General features: G+C 36.9%; 1 protein-coding gene and 1 long non-coding RNA gene across 4 annotated transcripts in view; one reads left to right on the forward strand and one right to left on the reverse strand.

The window, feature by feature from the left end:
- Positions 1–14897, forward strand: part of LOC129437692 (uncharacterized) — a 112183-nt gene extending 97286 nt beyond the window's left edge. For 2 of the 3 annotated variants that reach the window (XR_012365163.1, XR_012365161.1), the window contains 4 exons: positions 13643–13740; positions 13883–14003; positions 14084–14198; positions 14336–14897. This is a non-coding gene — a long non-coding RNA (uncharacterized lncRNA). Of the gene's footprint in view, positions 1–12232; positions 13324–13642; positions 13741–13882; positions 14004–14083; positions 14199–14335 lie in introns of those variants that run through there. The other variant, XR_012365162.1, reaches the window with a different exon arrangement.
- Positions 1–25695, reverse strand: part of zmat4a (zinc finger, matrin-type 4a) — a 103345-nt gene that overhangs the window by 29405 nt on the left and 48245 nt on the right. Inside the window, exons 4-5 of the mRNA XM_055199207.2 lie at positions 22554–22710; positions 5870–6094 (exon numbers count right to left, since the gene is read on the reverse strand). Of these exons, the coding sequence (XP_055055182.1) occupies positions 5870–6094; positions 22554–22710 (382 nt within the window). The remainder of the gene's footprint in view (positions 1–5869; positions 6095–22553; positions 22711–25695) is intronic.

The raw sequence follows: 25695 nt of genomic DNA on the forward strand, positions 1-25695 counted from the left end.
TAGGGGGCGTGGTTTCAGAAACCAGCCACCTCAGCTTCACCCATGACCCGCCTCTTTACACGTTTTCGGATATCCGCTCGTGCCACGTTTCGGATAAATGGCCCAAACCCCTTCGACTGTGCAAATATTGCTATGTCAGGTTTTTAAAAAGTGCCATAACCCTTACACTTTAACCTAATGATGACTTGAATAGTTTTCTCTGAATGTAAACCTGTTACATAAAAGTTTACACACTTTATTTTTTACAGAGTGCAACACTGCATGAAACCTCCTTGAGGAATCCTCCTAAAAATCTACAGAACAGAAGTAATGTTCAGCTCTCTATGTAAATAAAAGACTCAGATACAGTACAAACACATTCATGAGAAACCACACAGACTTAGTGCTCAATAGAAAAGTTATGAATATTTCATCATGTTGCAGTCTTCAAAGTGTGACTGCTGCCTACTTCTCTGATGCTCTGAACATCAGATAACACTCCCAGCATGCAGAAGACACAGTAGAGATAGATCTATGCAAAGTCAGAAAATCTAAGCAAAGCAGTGAGAAAAGAAATCCTGGTGACAGATACTGTGAGAAAAAGAGCGAGAGTGAGAGAGAGAGGCCCAGATGTCTACACAAACCACTTGCCGAGGTGTTTATAGGTGTTAACGCTTTGTGTGAAAGATGAGTCTGCCACCAGCCGTTCCCCAGCCCAATGAATTAGGCATCAAGACCGCCCGCAACATTTCTCTCTCTCTGCCAAACTCTCTCTCTCTCGCTCGGCCTGCCCTGACCGTTATAGGGTGATTTGCCACATCATTACTAATTGATAATCACGTTGGAGAGAAGCCATCAGAGGAGTACAACAGCACACTGCGGCAGCTGCGCTGACATTTCCTGGCTGGAGTAATGACTAGGTGACATTAGCAGGAGACCTTCCGACGCAGACAGTGCAAGCGGGCAGCCAAGGGGAAAATTGTAGAGATGTTTGGCTCATCTATTTTTCCCTCTTTAAACCAGCCAGGAGGAAATGTTGCGAAAGATCCTCTGTGGTACAGTACATTAACTTGCTATTTATGCAAGTCCAGGAACAGAGAAAGAGTAAATAATAACAAATGGAAATTTATTAGAATTACATCACAGATTAATAATATTAATAATATTTATGATCATTTTTCATAATAATATAAAGGAAAATGATTAAGGTAAAACTACAATTTTCTTGGGATGTGTGAATAACTTACAATTCTCTCTCCAAGTGAAGTTAAAATTTCTAAAACTTTTTCATTCAGTTTAACTGTTCTCTACTTTAAGCTCGTGCTGACAGACTCAAAGCGATAGCCACTAAGTCTAGCCAATCCTCCGGTGTGTCTTCCATTAGCAAAGGATGCTCACCATCCATCACTCTAAGCTGGGAATAACCTTCAGTTAAAATGAACTATAACCCAACCTCAGTTCAGTGTCAGAGCAGTAATCTCTTTAAAGCTTTGATCTGACCTAGACGGGGTCCTTTTACCTTTAATGAGTGGAAACATTAAATGTTACATAACAGCAGTTACTGACAGCCTCACTGGAATGACCGTTTGCTTGGACCGTTTCCCATTTGGCTGAGAGAAAATTTATTCTTAAGTGTTATTGACATAATGGGAACCATGAGACAATGGGAGAGCAAACTTCCCATCCCTCCGAAATTAATAGCTTGCATCGAGGGCTCAAGCGATACAAAACCTACTGCTGCTTTTATTCTCCTGGTACCCAAGCAGGAGAGGAAGCAATGGAAGTATGACAGACGCTTAGAAGCGGTTTTATTGTATTATGTGAGAGGGGTTTCATTAATCTATAGAGAAAGTGGGCCCCATGGCACCAACTATTTCTGTGAGCTGGGAATAACCTTACAATAAAAACTAAATTAAACACAGTATGAGGAAAAAGGAAGTCACTTGTGTTGACCTCTCAGTGTGCACTTTAATATAAAGTCACAAATAGGAATTGCTCTTTAAAAAAGAATTGCTGGTGCCATCGTAGCATCATAGGGGAGTAGTTAATAACATCACAAGAAATGTGTGAACAGAGATTAGTGCCTTGGATGAGATCTGGGATTTAACATTTAATTTAAACGTGTAAATAAAAATGTTAAGATTCTGAATAATGTAAAACAACAAATACTGTGCCCTAACCAGACGCAATGCTGCAACATGCGACAAAAGGTATCTTTAGGTTGGTCCTAACCTGGGTTGTGTTTCCCAAAAGCATTGTTAGCTAACTATGGTCAGAAATCGCATTGAACTCTTTTGTTAATGACAGAACTTGCAACTATAGTTGCTTTTTGGAAATGCACCCCTGGTTGTTGTAGTGATGCGTGATGATGTGTGATTTTGTAAAATATGTAATTATGATTTTTCAGACAAATACTGTGATTGCAGTTTGATTTGCGGTTTGATTTGTGATTTACTTTCGTAGCAGATGCATCTGCCTTTCTAGATGGTTAGATTTGACTGATACTGCTTATGGGTCTGGTAATTTAACTCTAGTCTTATCTGTTTTTTATATTTTTAATGAAAATAAGGAAACAAAAATAAAGAAATTAAGAATATAATTAACATTGCTTTATTTTATGAAATGTAAAATGATCTTTAGCTTGGAATAATAGTATTTAAATACTGTAAGTGGGTTCATATAGCTGCAACTTTAACAAAAAGGGTAAAATATTTAAATGGTGACTGAATTTTACTGCATAGATTTGTATGCATGTTTATTTTGTGCAAAAACTGGATTACTTAAATTCTCAATTATTTAAATATTAAATAAATTTTTGTTTGTTTATTTGTTCATTCTTAACGCCATTCCACCTTCTATGGCTATATATGAAGAGTTTGGTTCCAAAACGCAATAAACGCCATTTTTGAAAAAAATGAGTTACTGCCAAAATCAGTATTATATCAGGTCAGTAGTTAAAAGTAAATAATTAATTTTACGCAAAATCCAATACCCGCCGTGATATTCTGTCATCTTTTCTCCCTTTTTTCCCAAAATGCGACAAACGCCACAGCTCCTTTTTTACAGAATGCAATAAATCCATTTCTGATATTACAGCGGACCATTCACGCAATGTAAACAAACATGGCGGCGCGCTGAGTACACGGAGTCCTAGTTTTCCTCATCTACTTTGTACTTCGTGATCAACAAACAAAACAAAATAATACTTTAATAGCATTGCCAAACCTGTGATGGTTTTCTGTGACGGGAAAGAAACGTAAGCCATCAACATCTAGTAATTTCCGCGAGAGGCACTCGGTTGCTTGTTCTCCAGACAGCATCAAGCTTCTCATGCTAAAACATTGTGTTCTTAATATAACAAAGTAAGTGTTTTGGTTAATGCCATTAATGTTTATTTTTTAATCATTGTATACCACTAGTCAACTAAATAAATATAAAATGGTAAAGATGAATGCACATTTATACATTGATTTAATAGATTTATAGCATTTTGAAATAAAAAACTGTCATGGATTTATTGCATTTTGTGGAAAACAGAATTAGTTTTTATAATAAATCTTTGAAAATCAAGTTATGGATTTGAATTTTTTATGTTTTTATAACCTAAAGATGCTGTGTGAAAGTTTGTAACAGAAAATACTGGTTTTCATCTTGTCACTTTCTTGGTATAGAAAACACGGTTTTACCGAAATTTGTCAAAATGGATTTATTGCGTTTTGGAACCAAACTCTTCATATATATTCATGGCGAGAACTGGTTAATCCATACGTTAATCCGACTAGTATCCTATATAATGATCCTTGGGGGAGGGGCAATTTGCATCTTCAGTTCACCTAAATTGCATATTTTTTTGCCTGGAGGTTAACTGAAGTAAACCCACGTGGACAGAGGGAGAACATGCAAACTCCATATAGAAAGGCCACCTGACCTAGCCGGGGCTCAAACCAGGGACCTTCTTGCTGTGAGGTAGAAAATGCATTGAGTGTTATGTCATTTAATCCAAATGAAATTAGCAAACCAGTTATATGGAATTTTAGTTTTAAATACAGATCTAGGCATGAGCGTAAACAAGTGATTTAGACATGTATGCGTCGGTCAATTTTAAACCCCTCGTCCGTTTAGGAAAAGGGCTGTTTTGTTTGACGAGTATGGCACGAGTATAGCGCGAGTATGCCAGTCACTCAATTGGTTAGACTGTCACAAAGGGTCCAGTCATGCTTTTGCTCTCTCTGTGCATATTTCTCACATCCCAGTTTTTTTGCGATTTGCTAATCGCTATTTTACATTGCGATTCGATTTTGATTAATCGCTTAGCCCTTGCGCCCACACAGAGATCTTATTCGATGGAGGGTTCTGCGCATCATGGCCTGGTTTTACAGACATGGCTTAGCTAAAGCCAGGACTAAAGGGCCTTTCATATTATAACAATAACTATAAAATATATAGTTAAAAAATCATTTTTATTAAAGAGAAAAGCGGAGTTCACACCACAACTATAACAATAAAGATACAATGAACTATATTGTCGGTACGATATCACTTTCTAAGCAATTTTTTTTAAACTGATAAACGATAAACCATTGACAGCCAATCAAATCTATGTGAACTTCAAGTGCACGTGCATTTTAAAGGCAGACGACACTGTGGAGAAGCTCATTGCTGAGGTCTGTAACATAAAATTTCCTCAGGTATCCAGCGCTGATGCAGTTGCTTTGAAATTGACTTTATAATGCTTTTTATTCCACTACGCCAAAAGGTAAGATTAGATTATATAAAGTACTAAATTTACTGTTTAGAGTTACGCAAACAAGGTGTGTTGAGGATATCTGCTGGTTATACCCGCTGAACAGCATATGTACAAATTTAATAGCAATGAACATGAACAATTACAAGCATTTTTATTAAAGTAAATATGCAATATTAGTTAATGCCATTGAAGGGAAGTGATCTGCGCAAGTACTGTGCTTCGCGAGCGAATTAGCATAAAGTTATCGTTATCGTCTGGTGGTGTGGACGGTAATATAGTTATCGTTATAGTTAACGTTATAATTACCGTTATAATGTGAACGGCCCTTAAGCCTTAGTTAAATTAACATGTTAAACCATCTTTTATTTCTTGAGACAAATGGAACTGACATATAAGATCTGTCAAGTTATTTTCAGATGAGACAGCTCCAGCATGTGTTTTAGTCTACCTGTAGGAATAGCCTTAAGCCTTGTCTGTGAAACTGGCGGCATGAACATTGATCATCTAACACAGACAAGGAGAGATTGATCCAAGACCAGACATTCAAAATATAAAAAATATATAACAATCCCTCAAGTTCCATGAAGAAAGCCATAAAAAGCATCATCAGGTTTTGAATATACTAAGAAATTGTGAAATTTAAGTTAATTTCCATTAAGTTAAATCTGCAACAACTTAAATTAATAGAAAAACAGTTTTATATGGTTACATGAAGTTATCTGTACTTTACATTAACAAAACCATAAAGTAAAAAAAAATATATATATATACCGGTATATATATATATATATATATATATATATATATATATATATATATATATAAGGGCCGGGACTTTACCGCGTTAATTAAGATTAAATATTTGGACAAAAAATAACGCGTTAAACATTTTTAACGCATTTTAATCACACTTATTTTTGCACTGCTGAACATTTCTCATTGGATGAGTTTCGGCGTGTCATTACAATACACACATGCTACTACTCTTCTACAGTATCTTATTGTCATCATTTCCACAAAACCTGCAGGACAATAAAGCCTTTATAATTAAATACATCTTCTCAGCATTTAATAAACATATGGCTAAAGCAACTATAATGCTTGGCTTTCAGCAGTCATGATGACAGGATTAAGACTCTGTACCTTTCATCTCTCCCACGTCTAAAGTCTTCCCCAGTTGTTCTAGCAGGTCTGCACGTGCTGCGTTCTTCTTGTGCTTTTTTCCATCGTAGTGTTGCTGCGCCATTCCGGGGTTGTTGAACCAAGCGTTACACAGCTGACAGTAGCGATCTGAGTCCCGGTGCTGGCGGGTCGAGCTCACAGGTGAGGTTTCCAAGGAGGGGGTCTTCACAGGACTAGGTGACACCTCTGAGGGAACAAAACAATAAGGGTTACAATAGAGCAGATGTTTAATATACAGTATGTGTAGACGTCATTGCAACAGAAATATTGGCGTATATACTGCAAAGTCTTTGTCAGTGGTAAGATTTGGTTGGACTTAATCCAGGGATGGATCAAGCTCTTGTGAAACCTCTGGGCCTTGGAGGCCATTGCCCCTGCTGCTCCAAGAGATGGATGGTGGTTTAAATGCAAAGTGCCCTAGTGGTAAGCTCAAGAGGTCATGGGCACTCTTGAAATAATTCATATTCATATCAGGCTCTCTGTATATGTTGGTTGCAGATACAGCTTTTTTGACCTCTTCTGTCAAGCACAGAAACAATAGTAAAACGCATAAAGAATACATTTTTATCTCAGCTAACTGAGTGCTTTTTACTCCTTGGGTAGTCGTAAACAAACAGCATATGCAATTTTTGTAAGTTAAAGTATGTGTTTTGTGAAAAGACTACTTCTGGTCTTGACAGCAACAACACAATTACTCAGATTTCATCCACTACTATATAGCTAACAAGCTGTCTCATAGCCTTTATTAGAAAGATGAAGCTTTGCATTGTTTCTGACAGTCTTCACACACACATATACACACAAAGTCTTGATTTATTAAACTCGGCCACTTGTCCACTCTTATGCACGGATGCCAACATTATCACAGAGCAAAAAGACCTTAAAACACCAGAGAATCATAATAAAGAGACGAATAAACGGTTGTTTTAAAGAGCAACTATGGTCCGATTCACGATTTTACATTTCCTTTGGTGTGTAAGTGTGTATTAGTACATGTTAACGATATGCAAAAGTACGTACCCCAAAGTAAACAATGCCGCAAGTTATCGTTTCCAATGTAAATCTCTTTACTTGGACTAAAACAAACACACGGATTGTAGGCAACTCTTTACTTTCTGGGCCTGTTGACGTAGAGAAGACCGAAATTATCATAAATCCTCCCGCTTTGCATTGTGAGCAAATCTTTCAAACATGGTAAGGAGCGTCACATTTCCTGCTGACATCAAAGGTATTCAGGCCAATCACAAGTATAGATTAGCTGGACAATCAGCACAGCGCGTTAGAGGAAAGCAGTATATCTGGAGCTACAAAAATGTACGGTGTGTGGAAAATAATGTGTCTATTTAAACCACGCTAACACATTGTATTATAAGAAATACACAAAATAACCTTGTTTTTTGCAATGAAATAGGTGCTCTTTAACAACTCCATCCTACTATAGACATGGTTTACAAAAGCACATCTCAGCATCGACATCACATCCTATTATGTTTCAAAGGGAAAATGGAGAGAATGGGCCACTTTGTGTCCGAGTCTGTCAGTGCTTATTGGTGTCACTGAGGTTGTGGAAGTGATCAAAAGTGACCCAATATCTGGCCAACTAAGGTTGTGTTCACATTTACACTGACAGCTTCACTGCAGCATGGGTTTAAAAATTGTAAACAGTGGAAAGCCAAATGCCAATTAAGATCGTGGTGGAGCAACAACTACAACAAAATCCACAAAACAAACTTTGTTCTTATGCTCAATTCACATCTTTAAGCTTGACATCTACTGCTGCTGTACTTTACACACAGTGTCTAAAAGTAAATAATCAGGGATCAACAATAGGGATTTTTTGCTGGCTCAGTTGAACCAAGTAAGTTGAATTTGTGCTTGGTGTCAATATTTTTTACAAGCTCCACCAGAAAGTTGCCGAGTGTTCTTTATAGAAAAGGTTACAGAAATGTTTTATTTTTTAATTTTTACCATTCTTGGATTCACAGAAATATTATATTACACAATACATATATTACAGAAAAGCACACACTTGAGCCCCGGAAATCCTTTTTCTCTTTCCTTAGTTCAGTTACACACTGTAATGTAAATGACAAGCATTTAGGTGTCATTCATTCATTAGTCATTTGTTTCAACACAGCTTATTTGCCGTTAAAAGAGCTACCCAACTGAAGACATAATTCTACTTGAGGGATAATGTATAGGCAGCCGGTTGTTATAGGAGAAATAATCTCCGACACTGCCGACAGTGGGATCAGGTCATCTTGGATCACCCTGAAGGGATTTATTTTGCGGCTATTTACCTCATGAGTAAGGTAAGGAACATAAAATATTGATTTGAATACAGACCTTCCATGAGGAAAACCAGTTTACTTTCAGTTTTAAGATAAGACATTTGCAGAATCCGAAACCTCCTACTTACATACTATATTGTAGGCGAAAAGCACTACTTCGCTGACTATAGTATGAAAGTATGCAATTTCAGACGCAGCAGTTGTCAATCACCCTATTTGGTTTAATCATTTGTAAATATAGGGCCCTATTTTAACGATCTAAGCGCACGGACTAAACGGGCGTGTCCGAACGCACTTTTGTAATTTAACGATGGGAAAAATAGTTTATGTTTAGTCCGTGCGCTTAGATCATGGCCTTAAAGGGTTGTTCCTATTCTCGTAATGAGTAATGGGTGTGTTATGGGCGTAAAGTGAAATAAACCAATGAGAGTCTCAGATCTCATCCCCTATAAAAACAAGTTGCGCTGGCGCCCTGCCTAATCCATATTTAGAAATCGGAATTTATTAACTGAAAAACTAAGCGGAGGAAGAAGACCACCAGTTTAAGATTAATGTAAAAAATTGTGTTGTTTTTATTTGTATTACAAAACAAAAAAGATTCCGCATACTGAACTCAACATCAATTAGTTTAATCACCGAAGTAACGTAACGTTAAACAATTTACAAACGTGTGAAGAGCCTTCAGCACTCGGACAGCGCCATGTTTTTTTAAAGCATAACTTAAAATGTTTCTAATCTCACCATATCCACAGGTACAAAGTCTTAATATACAATAATTCTGTGTAAAAGCATAAAAAACATTTAAAAACAGATGCATTTGTTTAAAGCAAAGCATTTATTTACTTACCAGGCTACAGGTGAAGCAGCTCTTTACGCTTTCTAACATCTCATAATCGGTGCTCATTTATGTCCAAGAAACTCAATAATCTTTTACATTTTAATCCTTTAAGTTTTCGTATTTAAAAGCATTTTTGTGTTGCTGCGCATCCATGTGTGTGATAAGCAAACACGCGTTGTCATCCCGTTTATAGGCGCATATTTCTCAAAATAGCAACGCGCCAACAATGCGCCTGAACACACCTCGTTTTCAGACCAGAAGCCCATGGATGCAAAATTAGGCGCAAATACATTTGCTATTTAAACAATGTGGCGCTAAACGGCGGGGTTGAAACTAGCAAAAGATACATGCGTCACGCATTGCGCTGCATTGCGCCGGGTGTATGATAGGGGCCTTAGTGTCATATGTTATTAGAAGACATATTTAAATTTTATGTTTGTGTGATATTAAACTGTACCTGTCAAAATGAGTTGCGGCATCCGGGTTACCATGTGTCTCTGGGAGTAACAAACCTGCAATGTTTAGTGACTGGTTGTGTAATAATTATGTATAAATTATTATATTTAGAGTTTTTTTTTTTTTAGATTTGACATAACAGTGACTGTAAAAGCAGAAGCTTCTCCGTAGAAGCTGTTTGATTACGTGAGGAACCCGTATTGTGCCAAACTATGCTTTATTATTTCATTCTGTTCCATCTCTTTCATTTTCCGTTCAAAAGGATTTAAAACAAAATAACACAAGCTGAAACCAAATTTAATTTGGGCAATTAACAACTACTTTTGCAAAAATTACATTTGATACCGTGAATTAAAATGCTATACAGTATTAGATGTAAATTTACAGAAGATAAATGTGCTGCCATAAGACAATCTGACAGCAGAGCTGAATAGCATGAGTAAACTGCTCTATTTTAATAAAGCTTAATCTAGTTTACTTCACTGAGGGATGTTTATTCTTCTTTGTGTGCAATATGGCAAGAAACTAAGGTGTCTGTAGACAACAAAGGTTGTCTTGAAAATAAACAAATGTTAAAAGAGCAACATACAAATACAAATTACTTAAATGTGACAGGAAAATAAACCATGCAAGTCTTTTAAACCCCAGCTGCACTATGTATCTGACGGACTCTAGCAGTGGAACACTATGGATATTAGCAGAATCTGGCACTGAAAAATTGGACTATTGATTTATAAGCTCAGAGGGTTTACAGACTAACAATCAATCAAAAATAGTTCTTTCTTTCCAGGAAACAAGCATAAAACCAAGAGAACCCATGTACAATATAAGACAACTGTGTTTTATTTCGGTGCAGACACATTATTAAAATATCATGAAAATTAGACTTTTTGTCATGTTTAAGTGCTATAATTGGCATCCTGTTGCTTCTATTAACCTAGAAAATGTGAAAAAGAATAACCCAGTTACTTTATTTGATAAACCATTCTCTGCAAGCATGTGAAAAATAGGTCATTAAAATGTGGCTCCCCTTGTGATGTCAGAAGGGGATCTTATTATAATAATACCGCACCTTAATCTGCACTATCCAACCATGGCACTGCCATTTAGTGCAGATATCAGCTCATTTGCATTGAAAAGGACACAAACAAAAGCGAACATTTTTGCTTTGTAATTTAAATACTGTCAGATCTCATTTGTCTGTATTTTATGAGTTGGCTAATTCACAGGACATGAATCGTACACAAACATATGATTGTCATAAAAACTAATTAATACAAATTAGCCACCTTGTAAAATATGCATTGCCATGAGATTGTGTTGGTACAGGCTTTCCACACCTTAGTTAACTTCAAATTCAAGGACCTTTCAAGGACTTTCCAGATCCAATACCCTCAAATTCAAGGACTAAATGTGGGGACACATTTCAAGTGAGAGCAAGGTTACATCGTGTTACCTTTTAAGATACTGTACATTGTTACAGTTCCCTTTCCAGGGTACTCGTGCTGCGTCACTGCGATGACATTTTGGGGACGCCTCCAGGGGTAAGTGCGTCTGAATGTGTATATCAAATTCAACTAATGGTGAGGCTTAACGACAAAGACAGGGTGACGCGGGAGCCAGGAGGTATATCGCTATCTGAAATATTACCAAAGATGGCGTTACAGGGACGCAGAAAGTATGGCAAGGGAGACGCAGCGTCTCGTTCCCTTCTCAGGGAACAACAGTTACGTAACCCGAGACGTTTTCATGTGACAAACACAACTATGCAAAAAAAGCATTTTGGTATGAATCAACATTCGCTACAGAAGATATAAGCATTTAAAGCGAACAGTTTAGCACGTGTGCTTAAAAAGTCTTGAATTTTTATATAGGGAATAATATGGATTTTTTTTTCAGAAAATTCTTGCATAAAATATATTCAAGCACGTTCAATGACCTGTACCTTTGTATGTATATTTTCAAAAACTACCAATGGCCTTGAATTTTTTCACCCAGATTTACAAACTTTCAAGGATTTCAAGGACCAGTGGGAACCCTGTTGGTACTGCTGTTTTTGTTTACATCTAAACAGATGCCTGGCATCTCATAAACATATGCAAGATGAACTGCAATAGAAGTCTTTAACGAAACATCACACAGCGATCCGCTACACTTCAGTGTAAGTGGAAATTCAAGACACATTTAACATCTGAATAGCTGAAACATTGAGTCCCCACAAAAAATGATTAAGGATAAATTAATATATTCTCAGAAAGCGGCCCAATAACACAATCACTCACAGTCACAAGTCTCCCAATGCAGGCGGCACTGTCTTGCCCAATGTAATTACAGCAGCCAGACTTCTGCCCTAATAGTTCTTCTGTATTGCCTAAATTAAGTTCTGTGCCATGGGTACGAGAAGCCTCTGACACTAAAGTCATTCATTACCAGCATCTCAATTTTACTTAATGTTTTTATGGTCACTGTGGGTGGCCATATCGTCATTTATTTCTGCTACCCCCCACTCTGGTTTTGGGCATGAGACCAACTCTTTTACATAATTTAAGTGTATCATTAGCACCTTAATGTTGACTCCCCCATTGTGCCACTTGTACCCGGATCCATAAAAGAGCAATACCCATGTCTGCTTTCCAGAAAAATCCTTCCATTTATATGCTGGCCTTTGCCCGCACATTGTTGCTGCCTATAAAAGCACTTTAAAATCACTCAGAAGGCTCCTAAGTACCTCTAGTTAAAGAAAGGCTACACAGCAAAATCACCAGTGTTAAATTTTCAGGGATGGTGTTAAATACACAGTGTTGATGCTGTTTTAACACTATCTGGTAATAAAATAACACTGCCATTGCTAGGGCAGTGTTATATCCACAACAGTGTCAGTGTGAAACAAGGGTGTTATCAGATTTCACACTGAGTGGTGTAAATCAAGCCACGCCTCCACTAAACATATCCTGTCAGGGATTTTACCGCCATTTTCTTTCAAAGGAGGCCTTAATAGAAGAGGTAAATAAGTTTAATAATATTTACATGGTTTAGCTAAATTAAACTGTTATTTCTCTGTCTGACTCTACGCAGCCATTTGCCAAAAAACCTAAATAAGATATTTTTCCCATTTTATTTCCCCTTTGTTCGTTATTTGGTTCAGTTTAATCAGAGCTACCTTGTGTTACGTTGTTCCCTTGTTAGTTTGGTATAAAGTTAAACTGCTAGCTAAAAGTTTTAACCAAGAAGGATAATATTAACAGGAGATATGGATGAATGTAAGAATTGAACCATGATAAAACGCGACATGCACTACAAATTGAAGGTATGAAATTAAGTTAAATGAAAGCTCGTTTATTCACCATATGATGCTCGTTATGAGGTAATCATATAGGCTAGATAGCGTGAGTTAACGAGGTCGTTTACATGCACGTGAGTGCACGGATATCGGTTAATTATTCAAATTACTGAAAAACACGGAGAAACCGCAACCGCATCGTCATGTGTTTTTTTTTAAGATGTATGCAAACAGGGAAAATATCGCCAAACCAACAATTCATTTTACCTCAGAAAATGCACAGATTGGATGCATTGTGTGTTGTAAGCTTTTCGTGGCACTAGATGTCAGACAGATGCAAATAGCAAAAACATACGAAAGTGTAAAACGTGTATGGCAAACATTTGTTTTTCTGTCATTATAGATGCTAGTTTGGTTAAAGTACACACTGAGTGCTTCAAAATCATTCAGAAGAGATGCTGTTTTTATGTCAGTTTATTAAAGAAGACCTGGCATGGATGACTTCCAATGAGAAACGACTGCTAATACTTATATAAATTCATTACAGAAGGTAAGTTTATATATTTATACATATAAATCATTTTATTTGACATAACTGAACAGTTAACCAATCTTTTTAGTATATGTAGTTTTGTACATATTATGGTTATTAATCAGGCAAGAAAGTGACATGACCTGCTGCCAACTTTAATAAAAATATATTATCTTCTCATACATCGTTTTGCTATTGATATCATATTAAATAGCAATCAAATTGATTACTATTTTGAAAATGTATAATTGAAGATTCATATTGTCTTGAGTGCTTTTTTAATATAAAAAGAATGTTGAGTTTTGAGAGTCTTTATTGTCATTTTTTTTTGTGATAGGACCCTACCAGACTATATTTGAATACGGCATACCCATGATTTCTGGAACTGTTATTTCTTAACTCAGTTTGGAGGATAAGAGCTTACCAACTAGTTATGTGAGTAGTAGTACACACAGTACTTTAGTACTGTACACTGTCTCTAACATGATTATACTGAGATGATTTTGATTCAAATAACGGTTAAAACTGCATCCTTTTTGGTATTTTCTTGACCCTTTTTGTCTTTGAAAATCTGCAGAAATATGCTGAGGTGATGTATTGCAAAATGGCCAACATACAACAATTAAAGGATAATTGCAGCCTATATCCTGATGAAGATATGGATGACCCTCTGTCTGGTCAACAGGAGTTTAAATATGGTAAGTGTAAATGGGTTTGCTACTTTTACGGTTTTAAAGTTTAACTGTATACTCATGGTGTTTAAATTCTGTTTTGCTAGGACGGGACAGTTATGTGGCAGCTCTTCCCTGGCTCATTCACTTCTTGCCTTCATTTGTGAAAGGAAGAAAGACTGGAGAGGGTCAATGTGCAACTGAAGCTACTGATTGTGCTGTGTAAGTTTTTTGGTATTTTGTTCTAGTTGTTTATTCAGCAGTTAGTTTGCCTGCATTGTTCACCCCATGTAAATGCATACAAGTTCATAAATACACATCAAATACATTCATCAAATACACTCTTTTAAAACACTTAGGTGATGAGCATCAATCCATGCTTTGAGGGGGATGAATCAGCACAGCCCTGCCTGCTCTGCGTTGGGAACAAAAGTGGCATCCAGAATTTTTGCATCATTCTGGACCAAAAAGCCATTCCCTCCATGATGAAGACCACTGATGCAGCCTTCCACTACTGTACAGTAAAACAACTACAGAACTAAATACCAGGTTGGAACGTGTTTAAGAAAAATGAAACGTCTTTTGAATTGAAATGTCTGTTTTGTTATGGAAAAATCTTTAGTATTGTGAAGGATAAGCATTTCTGCTTGCCGATAAGGTAATTGCATGTATTTTAATGTTCAAGTTTTGAGTAGGGTGGCTAATTTTTTTTAACTCTTATTTGATTTATTAAAGACCTTTATAATAAGTGGTTTTCATGTCACTGCGCTGTGGTATAAGATAACTTTCATTATTCCGTACTGTATTCTGTTTCTAATTGTAGCTGAGGTATTTAAATAAGCAGTGTTAAATGCAAAGTGTTGTGTGTATCAATGTAAATATTAAATGTGATTTACTTTAATAAAAAGAGATTTTGCAATATTTCTTGTCATTTTTCTTTTATAGAAACAACCCATTAGCAACAAAAGTGGCTATTACTCAGTATTTTAACACTTATCATTGTTGAATTCCCATTACACTGGTGTTGACCTTAAATTAGGAGTGTTTATTTTTAACACTGTATTTCTGTGCCAACACCAGTGTAGTGTGGAAACAACAATGAATAGTGTTGAACAAAGTGTAAAATTTAACAATATTGAGTGTTAAATTAACATATAATGGGTGTTGTTAAATTAACACTACACTTTTGACTAAATTAACACAGTGTAGTGTGGACACATATACACACTTTGCCGGTGTTAAATTTGACACTGTGGGTGTTATTTTAACACCAGTGATTTTGCTGTGTATGATAGAAACAGAATTAGGTAGAGAGGGGAATTGCAGGGCTGAGAACAGTAAAACCAGGGTACAAGAAAAACGTTAAAATGCAGTGATTTAAATGAATGAATCCTGTTTAAAAAAATCAGTTCATGGCCACCTGACTGTAGTTTTTTCTAAAGAAACAGATTGACTGGCAATGCTTTCCCGTCTTTTATAACAAATGGTACTCTCAGGATATCTGAAACATTAATGAGGTTCTGTGAAAGGAAATAAGGGAAATACTTTCAGGTAATTCCAGGTGACGGTTCAGGCTATAAGAGGAAATTCATCTTTTGGGAGATTTACGGCAGGCACAAAGATAGCTGGTGAATTTGTAAAAACATAATGATGAAGAGATAAATCATTCAAGCATAAGAGTCTCACTAACAACATTCTGTATTTGGTTGAACTGTTGTCAGTACATTACTTTTGCATATTGTTCACATTAAATTTTGAAGTCCCCCTGTGGTAAAAATCAAGTTTATATTGTTGTTTATAAGTCTATGTGGTGTTTTTAATACGCTTTAAGACAAACCATGTGCACATTCATCATTCAACGCCACTGCAGAGTACTTTTTAAAATTCTCTTAAAACAGGGATTTTAATACATCAAAAAAATGTCTACAATCACAAAATCACAGCTGAACAAGTGGATTGGTAGTTCGAGCTATATATATTATGGATGTTGCATAGACTATACCAGTGGTTCCCAAACTTTTTCAGCGTGCGGCCCCCCTTGTGTACGGTGCATTCCTTCGCGGCCCCCCAAAGAAAATTTGTGACAAAAAACTGTTCTAAAACTCTTACATTTAATAAAAAAAAACATTAAATTATACAAAAAAGTAGTGCTTTTGGTTAGTAGCCTTATTTTTTTAGGTTTAATTACACAGAATTCATGATAAATTAATGTATTTCATAAAATGTCATAAAACTGGGGCCCCCTGGCACCATCTCGCGGCCCCCCTGGGGGCCCCGGCCCCCAGTTTGAAAACCACTGGACTATACAGTGCTGAAACTATTTCAGCACAGCGGCTTTAGCTCTACAGTTCTTCTGTGCTGCTCACACATGCAGTATAAATGCTCTAACCGGTTAACATCCGCACTAAAAAAAAAATGTGCTGCAAACGCGCAGTTCACGTATGCATTATGAAATCAGACTATATCTAAATAGATTGCAGCATCTATTTAGATATATGTCTATGGTCCAAGGTAATGCAGGACATTGGATACAGGGAATAATTTGCATACTCATATCTATGATCTGTGCAATTAAATAGAGGAGGGGACTAATTCACGTGACTTTAAAAATAAGGGGTATAAACTGCAGAGCTTTCTACTGGTGCAAATTCTACAAAGGCTTTAATGTAAGTTTACTTTAAAAAAAAATAAAGATCTAAAAAAGTGTAAGATTTGCACTGAAATGTCTGGTTTATCGAGTACAGAAGGGAATTCTGAAGGATAATTTATCAACTTAGGTTAGTTGGTGTGTGGTGGGTGTTCTGGCGCAATATGGCTGCCGTCACATTATCCAGGTAGATGCTGCACATTGGTGGTGGTTGAGAAGAATCCCCCTTTCATCAAAGCGCATTTATTGCTGCAGAAAAGTGTTATATAAATGTAACGAATAATTATTATTAGGGTTAGGGTTAATAAACTATACTCATATTGTGTATTACTCAAATTAATCTCATGCACGAACAGCTTAAACTTGCCCAAACAGCTTTTAAAATGGTCCAAACCACATGCTTTCCACATGCAGTCTTATCCATTTGCAATGGATGTATAAGGCTTGAAAGATTCACTCTCTGGATCAACCAAAAAAGGATCAAAGGCATTTCCTTTTTAAATCCTTGCAGTTATCCGTTTTCGTCTTAACTGGAATTTCAGTATGATTTTCTTATTGCTAACACTCATCCTGTATCCTGCAGCAGATTGTGCAGCAGACATTAACTGTAAAATAGTTCACAAGAGGAAAAAATACATTCACTGAATGCAAAAAGTTCTAGCAAGAAACAATGTTTTATTATTACCATAAATTAAAAAGTTCTGCTTTCATACCAAGTGAAATGTTGCTTGAAATCTCTTAGATAACTTCCCTAGTTTCTGCAAGAAACTTCATCTGTTTTACACCAACATGAAGTCGAATTTACCAGCAGTAACCAGAGGCATTTACTGTAGTAACAGGAAGCAATTACACAGGAGACTGGACCTGATTGCAAACCACACTGCTGAGTAATTTGATAAGATGGAAGTTGCAGCCTCAAATGCCATGTACAAATGAACGAATGTGCATGTAGGTCAATACATGCAGTCTTCCAGTGGTTTCCCATTTGTCTTACTGAATATAAAACAGGCGGGCAGGAGAGAGGATGTTTTGTGGTATTGGATGATGTCAAGCCAAAACAACAGTGTTCCCAAGAGACAAGCTGGGCTCAGGGCGGTCGAGTCACTTTGTGTGCTGGGCAGAAATAAATAAGCGTGGCCTGTGTACGGCCTGTTTTTGATCTGTGGCACGGCCAATCAGATCACAGACCTTTATAAAATTAATACTATAAATACAACCTTTTTAAAGCCACCAGCATTCATTTTTTATTTATATTTGAAAATAAAATGTTGTCACAATTTAATGTATGACAATAATACCCAAAACAGTAAATTACATTGTTACTGTAGTTTAAATTATTATAGTGTTAGCAGCACAAAGGTCATTGGTTCAAATCCCAGGGAACACATACTGTATACCTCGAATGCACTGTGAGTTGCTTGGATGAAAGTGTTTAATGGATAATTGTAAATGAAATACAGATGTATCAATCATTATGTTTATTCAGTTTATTACAATATTAGTGTGTTGACACCATAATTCAGCACAAAAACATGTGTGCTAAGTAGCTTAGAAAGCATTTGACTGGGAGGTAGATGTATATCAAATGTATTTTCCTGTAACTCAACTGGTAGAGCACTGTGCTAGCAACACAAAGGTCATGGATCCAATTCCCATGAAACACACATACTGTTAGGAAAGAATTTGGTAACACTTTACTTGAAGGGGTGTTCCTACAGTAAGACTGACATAACACCTTCATAATAATGACATGACACGTGTAATGACCATGAAGATATTTGATGCACATTTATGACAACTGTCATTAAGTGTCATTTGTTCAATTATGTCATTTTTAATGCAATTTACATTGTTTGAGATGTTTTTGCTATGACAACTTGACATAAACCAATACATCACAACTTGTCATAAATCTGTCATAAACATGAAGTAGCAGAATAATTATCAAACTTAAGAAACTACCTAGCTTTATATGTCATTTAAATGTCATTAAACGAGCATTTCACCCATAGAAACATTAATCTTTATTGAAAGTGTGTCATATTTGTAGTCAAAATGTAACATACATTTCGAAATTTGGTGCCTATTTGACCGAGAAAAGGGGTGTTTGTAGTCTCACCCCCTCAACAAAGATATTGGACTTCCTGCTTTCAATGATGCAAACTGATGATTTTTACATCATTGAAAGAAGGAAGTGCAACACTGAAATCTTTATTTCTCCTGTCTCAGTGGCAACTGAGGAAATGATGCACGACCATTCAAAAACATGACTGGGGTTCTAACTACACAAAGCTTAATGCAAATGGGTGAAGTGTCCCTTTAATTGTTAATACTCGGTCAAATAGTTTTAGAACAGCATCATGAATATTTTTCTTGACCTCAACTTCAGTGGTACAAATTGAACAAATTAAAATGTCAATAAGTGTTAATACTATGTCAAAAAAATTAAATATTCTAACAAAATACAACAGACACGTCAAAAGATTATACTTAACTAACTTTATGTATGCGCACAATACACACAGAGGGTTCTGAAATTTTCGGACATAGAAGAAAAAACGAACAAAACCATTTAATTAATTAATTTAATGTAACTGTTTTCCAGTGATATGGACCCAACATTGCATGGCTTAACCCATTATTGTACTGTTTTCATTTAATTTTAGGTGAATGGGTTTCCAAATGCAATTTAATATAATTTTTGATCGGTTTTAATTATTATTATTATTGGATGATTGATTTTATTTATTAAATATTATTCATATTATATTATTCATGATGCTTTTATAAAACTATTTGACAGAGTATCAACACTTAATGACATTTTAATGACAAATTATATTTGCACCACTGTAGCTGAGGTCAAGAAAAATATTTAGATGCTGTTATAAAACTATATGACAGAATATTAACACTTAATGACAAATTCAATTTGTATCACTGGTAAAAAGTGGCCAGGTAGGTTGTCTTGCCAATGTCAAAGTCAGAAAAGTTATAATAAATTGGTTAATGTCAAGTTGTCATAGCAAAAACATCTCAAACAATGTCATCTTTGCATTAAAAGTTACTAAATTTAACAAATGACACTTAAAGCAGAAGTCCACACAAAACAACATTGTGTTCCAACACTATATTTCATTACATATATGTAGTTGATTGTGCTGCCATCAAATGTACTAAATCCATATAAAAATCTAAAGCTTTTAACTGCTACAGTAACGGTGATTTGACGGGTCGTCAAATCACTGGAAGAAAAATGCACGGCTACATAATTCTGAACGTTCTAAATGGGGGCGGGTCTTGAGGCGAGATGATTGACGGTAGATGATAACGCTCTTTGATTGACAGCTGCACAGGATGAGCTAATGTTAGCTTGCTTTGCTCTTGTTCATAATAACAACAACATGATAATAACTTTCTACTTATTATGTTTACCGTAGTTACACAAAACAAGCTACAACTAAGCCAAATTATGTTTTAGATATTTTTACCATTTTACATTACCTGAAAACTGGGCTGAAAACTTCCTGACGAAAGTGCTGGCTGCATATTCAAATTTTCGAGTAATCTGTAAGTTCTATGTCAGCTGAGGGTCACGTTGTAAACAATAACAACTCCCGGTGGCGAATTTGTTGTCCTTACATCCACATACTGCATCGGTTAGTGGGTGGAGCAAATTACTCAGTTTCGCGCAGTGCATTCTGGTTAATTGAGTCCACCAAAGACCGTTGCGAAAATTCCGCTTAAACACACTATCAATCTTATAATCGAAATCGTGCAAATTTCTTTTTTTCCTTATGTAAAATGCAAAATGGACATAAATTAAAATGTCTAAGGTTCAATTCCACTTTAATGACAGTTGTCATAAACGTGCATATAATCTCCTTTATGTTTATGGCACATGTCATGTCATTTCATGATTATGAAGGTATCATGTCAGTCTTATGAACACCCCTTCTTTGGATAAAAGCATCTTCCAGATGCATAAAAATATAAAACGTTAGAAATTGTAAGCATCGTTAACAAACACCCTAAATGTCACCTACTACGTGACTTAACATCGGTACGCCATCAGTTTTAACACATTTTGCAAAAACACATCAACTTGTTTACAGTTTGTGTCCACAGATTGCAAGGGCACTGACAAGCTCGCAGGGTTTAAAGAGAACTCCTCTATGCTCAGTTAAGCCGGGTCTGAGCTCAGTCTGTCTCAGTATGCCACATGTCAGAGGGATTGATGGTCCCCCTCCATCCCCTTGGAGTGGGACACAAGCATCGCCTGTCTCTAGCCATCAGATGCAGATGGCATAGCTAATGATGGCATCAGTCAGTGACAGGAAACACAGGAGAAACAAGCAGAGAAATAGACAGAGCTGAAAAAAGAATACAGTGGCAATTCATTCAACCTAGCACTCTGAAGTTGTCCGTAAATGCAAAATTATGAGTATTATAAAACTCAACCCTTGGATTTTATATGAACACGGCAACCAAAGGACCATTACGGTAATAATATGCTTCATAAAGTTAATTACCAGTCTGTCAGCATTGTTTTACCGGTCCAGTGGAAAATTATCCACAATACGCTAGTTCCCTTCCTCCAAACTGCCATGTATGCCCATTACATCTCATCAGATTGACACTTATGGTGGGCAATCTGTGTTTCCATCTCAAGCGTTAGAATTGTGTAATTGATCCTAAACAACCCCATATCCTAAACTATCCCAAATGTGGTGCCGCTACTCAGGCAAGCTGGGAAATTTGGAGGCACAGCCAGTAGGAGAGCTGGTGACTAATGTGACTAACAAAACCAGTGTTTTCGCTCCCTGACTGAAATTAAAATATACACTTTTATTTCATTTGTGTATCATATACACTCACCTAAAGGATTATTAGGAACACCATACTAACCCTCTTTCGCCTTCAGAACTGCCTTAATTCTACGTAGCATTGATTCAACAAGGTGCTAAAAGCATTCTATAGAAATGTTGGCCCATATTGATAGGATAGCATCTTGCAGGTGATAGAGATTTGTGGGATGCACATCCAGGCCACGAAGCTCCCCTTCCACCACATCCCAAAGATGCTCTTTTGGGTTGAGATCTGGTGACTGTGGGGGCCGTTTTAGTACAGTGAACTCATTGTTATGTTCAAGAAACCAATTTGAAATGATTTGAGCTTTGTGACATGGTGCATTATCCTGCTGGAAGTAGGCATCAGAGGATGGGTATATTGTGGTCATAAAAGGATGGACATGGTCAGAAACAATGCTCAGGTAGGCCATGGCATTTAAACAATGCCCAATTGGCACTAAGGGGCCTAAAGTGCGGCAAGAAAACATCCCCCACACCATTACACCATTGCATTAATGAGAAATTGAACAGGTGTTCCTAATAATCCTTTAGGTGAGTGTACAAGCAGATGATTTCCGAGCGTCTGTTGATACACAATAAGCCTGCATCCCCAAGTGTTTTCCGTTCATGCTGGAGACAACGTTACGCTATTATTGTGGTCAAAAAACAAACATGCACCGACACTATGGACCACTGCACTGCATGACACAGACATAATGCTAGATTGAGCACAGACAAACAAGCACAAATATAAAGCAGCGTGTGATGACAGTCACATTTCCAGTTGGCTGCTTCTGCAAACCTCCTAAAAAAAAAACATCAGACCGATAACAGACACACACACACTTTTCACTCTCTTTCCCTTCAGGCTTATTTTAGGTCAATTACCCCTGTAGGCAAGCAAGTGGGGAGAGTGAAGCGCAAGAATGAGAATGTCGGGCTCTTTTAAACGTCCATTCGGGATCTTCCAGCCACACATAGCTGAAAAGACATACTGTACACAGCCCTCTCTGACAGAGCTCCTGTAATCCATACGCTGCACAAATCCATTTGGGTTTTATGCGTGCGTGACAGACGTACCTTTGGCTGTTATGACAGGCTGTTCCCCCAGCAGAAGTTTGAGCCTTTTGGCATGGATCTTGCCTTGGTAATGAGACTGCGCTACCACCGCTGAAGTGAAGGACATGTTACACAGTGTACAGCATTTGTTCTTATCCACGTCTCCGTCGTCGTTACCCTGCAACACACAAGATGCATTTGTCGCGGTCAGAAGGTCGATCTGAGCAAGTGCATGAGATAAGAAATCAAGGGCATTAAGTGTTTAGCACAACATTATACTTGATACAATCCAGATATTGCTGCAAACTACCTGTACAGTAGCAGGTTTTCCATTTCTAGGTCAAACCTCGCAGCAATGCATCAGGTTAAATGTGCACTAAATGTAACCATAAGCTCACAAAGTGAAGAATGAGAGACAGTGCAAATGTCTATAAGAATTGCCTTTGCGGTTCCTGGTGGGATGCACACCGGGGTGATTTAGCCGTAATATGGCCAGTTCGATTTAGCCATCACAGATGGAAATTGAGGTCCTATCAGCTTCCATCTGTATGGCCTATAGTGAGATCTATTGCATATTTTACATCAAAGACCAGCTGTGGTAACTGTGGAGCAATTTCACATGACTGCTTTCATTTTCCCAGCAGCATATGCCCGCTTGGGATGGGACTCTAATAAAATCACTTCACAAACTGAATGATGGCCTCTATTATACCCCTCCAGCATCTCTGGAGCCAAGAGGCTTTCGAATGCATTTGAATTTGTATCTTTGATTATTATGAAACACATAAAATGCATGTACAGGTGTGTGTAACATGTGTAAAAATGCAGTTGATGTTTGACTAAATAATGTTGCAGAAATCATCTACTCACAATTTAGTAACACCTACTGCAGATAATTTTCTTTAAACCATGTCACATTGCTTAAAATTCATATTTAAATGCCAAAGCTGCTCTTTTAAAATTGAAAAGGCCCTTTTATCTTGATCCCTGACTGTAACATTGCAACTAGGTTTATTAAAAAGAAATTACAGTACTTCAGGATTGGAACCAGACTCCTTGCATGCTAAACAACAACTGTACCACTAAATCACAACATCTTAAATTTATACTATATCTATGAGAAAAGCCATACTTTGAAATTGTTTAAAGGATTAGTCCATTTTCTTAAAAAATTTGGATAATTTACTCACCACCATGTCATCCAAAATGTTAATGTCTTTCTTTGTTTAGTCGAGTTTTTTGAGGAAAACATTCCAGGATTTTTCTCATTTTAATGGACTTTAATGGACCCCAACACTTAACAGTTTTAATGCAGTTTAAAATTGCAGTTTTAAAGGACTCTAAATGATCCCAAATGTGGCATAAGGGTCTTATCTAGCGAAATCATTGTCATTTTTGGCAAGAAAAATAAAAAATATGTACTTTTAAACCACAATTTCTCGTCTTCCTCCGTTCAACCTCATGTAATACGTCATCACATCAAGAGGTCACGGATGACATATGCGAAACTACACCCCAGTGTTTACAAGTTTTGACATTGTTGTATGTCGAATGATACCAATTAATGTCTTGGTGTCAGTTTATTGTTTAAAATGGTCTGCAAATGTGTCTTTCATATATGTAACACGTGACCTCTCGATGTCATTAGGCAATTACCTAAGGTCGCGCTGGCGCGTCACAGGACCGGAGGAAGACGAGAAGTTGTGGTTTAAAAGTGCATATTTTTTATTTTTCTTGTCAAAAATGACAATCGTTTCGCTAGATAAGACCCTTATGCCTCGTTTGAGACAATTTAGCGTCCTTTGAAACTGCAATTTTAAACTGCATTAAAACTTTTAAGTGTTGGGGTCCATTAAAGTCCATTAAAATGAGAAAAATCTTGGAATGTTTCCTAAAAAAAAACAAAACAAAAAAAAACACACACTTTCTTCTCGACTGAACAAAGAAAGACATCAACATTTTGGATGACATGGTGGTGAGTACATTATATGGATTTTTTTAAAAAAAATTAACTAATCCTTGACTATGAAATTATTTACAAATACTTGATTCTACACTTCCACTGGTTCACACCCCAAAACGGTAAAGGGGTTATTATAGTTCTCCGTAGGTCCTATGCCATAGCTTTAACGCTGTAGGCTATGCATCAGTTTTTATTCATCATCCGCGTCCACATGCACTTACACATGCAGACCGATAGTAGGCAGTATCCACGTATCTAGCTCACAGCAGTGCAACAGCCAACTTCTAGCGGACCAATCACAGTGCTTGCAGTCCGCGTATAACGGACGCCCTGTCACATTTTTGCAGAGCGCACACAGCCTACGCATAGCTATGGCGTAGATCCTACGCGGTACCATAAATTAGACATAAGGCATATAATGCCCTGGTTTAAGTTTCCCAAAAGTACAAATACAATCTCAGGCATGAAATCTCTGCATTTGTTTTCCCTCCCTTTTCTTACCTTTGTCCTAAAACATTGCGATTTTGTTAAGCTTTTACTGCAAACTTTTCTGGTCTTTGGCCTTGTTTGAAAGTTCACTACAAGCATAGCTCTAAACTGTAATCACAGAGAAAGACTTTATATTGATTGTGATCAAAAACAATGGTTGCCCTACAGCTCAGTTTCCAGATCTATGAATAAAACAAGGTACTTATTTGCATACATTTTCCACAAATGTTTTGGTCTCATTGCCACGATGGGAAGGTGCAAACTGATATGACACATGTGGAGTGAAAATGGACTGAGGATGTGCTTAAAGGCATTCTTACGTATGCAAACAACATACAGTGCTTGTGTGGAGATGAACCAGCTATAACTAACAATGTGCTTGATATTATAGAAGCACAGCTGAACATGGAGGCAGATGTTGACACAGCAATAATTGTCCACGTGATACTCATGGTCTGCAGAAATGCAAGATCTTCACTGTTTGTAAGAGGCAGAGAAGCCTGACACACACACACGCACATAATAAACATTTCTCTCTGACCTTACTCTGTGCTTCAATTTGTGCATTATACTTACAGTTATATCTATTACCACCTGACTTTCTCTGAAAAGTACTGTCACCCACACAAACTCTGAATGTACAGAATGTACAGAGCAGCCAAAATGTTTTGGTCTTTGTGGGCATTTACTATGACATGCCACAGCAAAATG

This window comes from Misgurnus anguillicaudatus, chromosome 22 (genome assembly GCF_027580225.2).
Source record: "Misgurnus anguillicaudatus chromosome 22, ASM2758022v2, whole genome shotgun sequence".
NCBI lineage: Eukaryota > Metazoa > Chordata > Actinopteri > Cypriniformes > Cobitidae > Misgurnus > Misgurnus anguillicaudatus.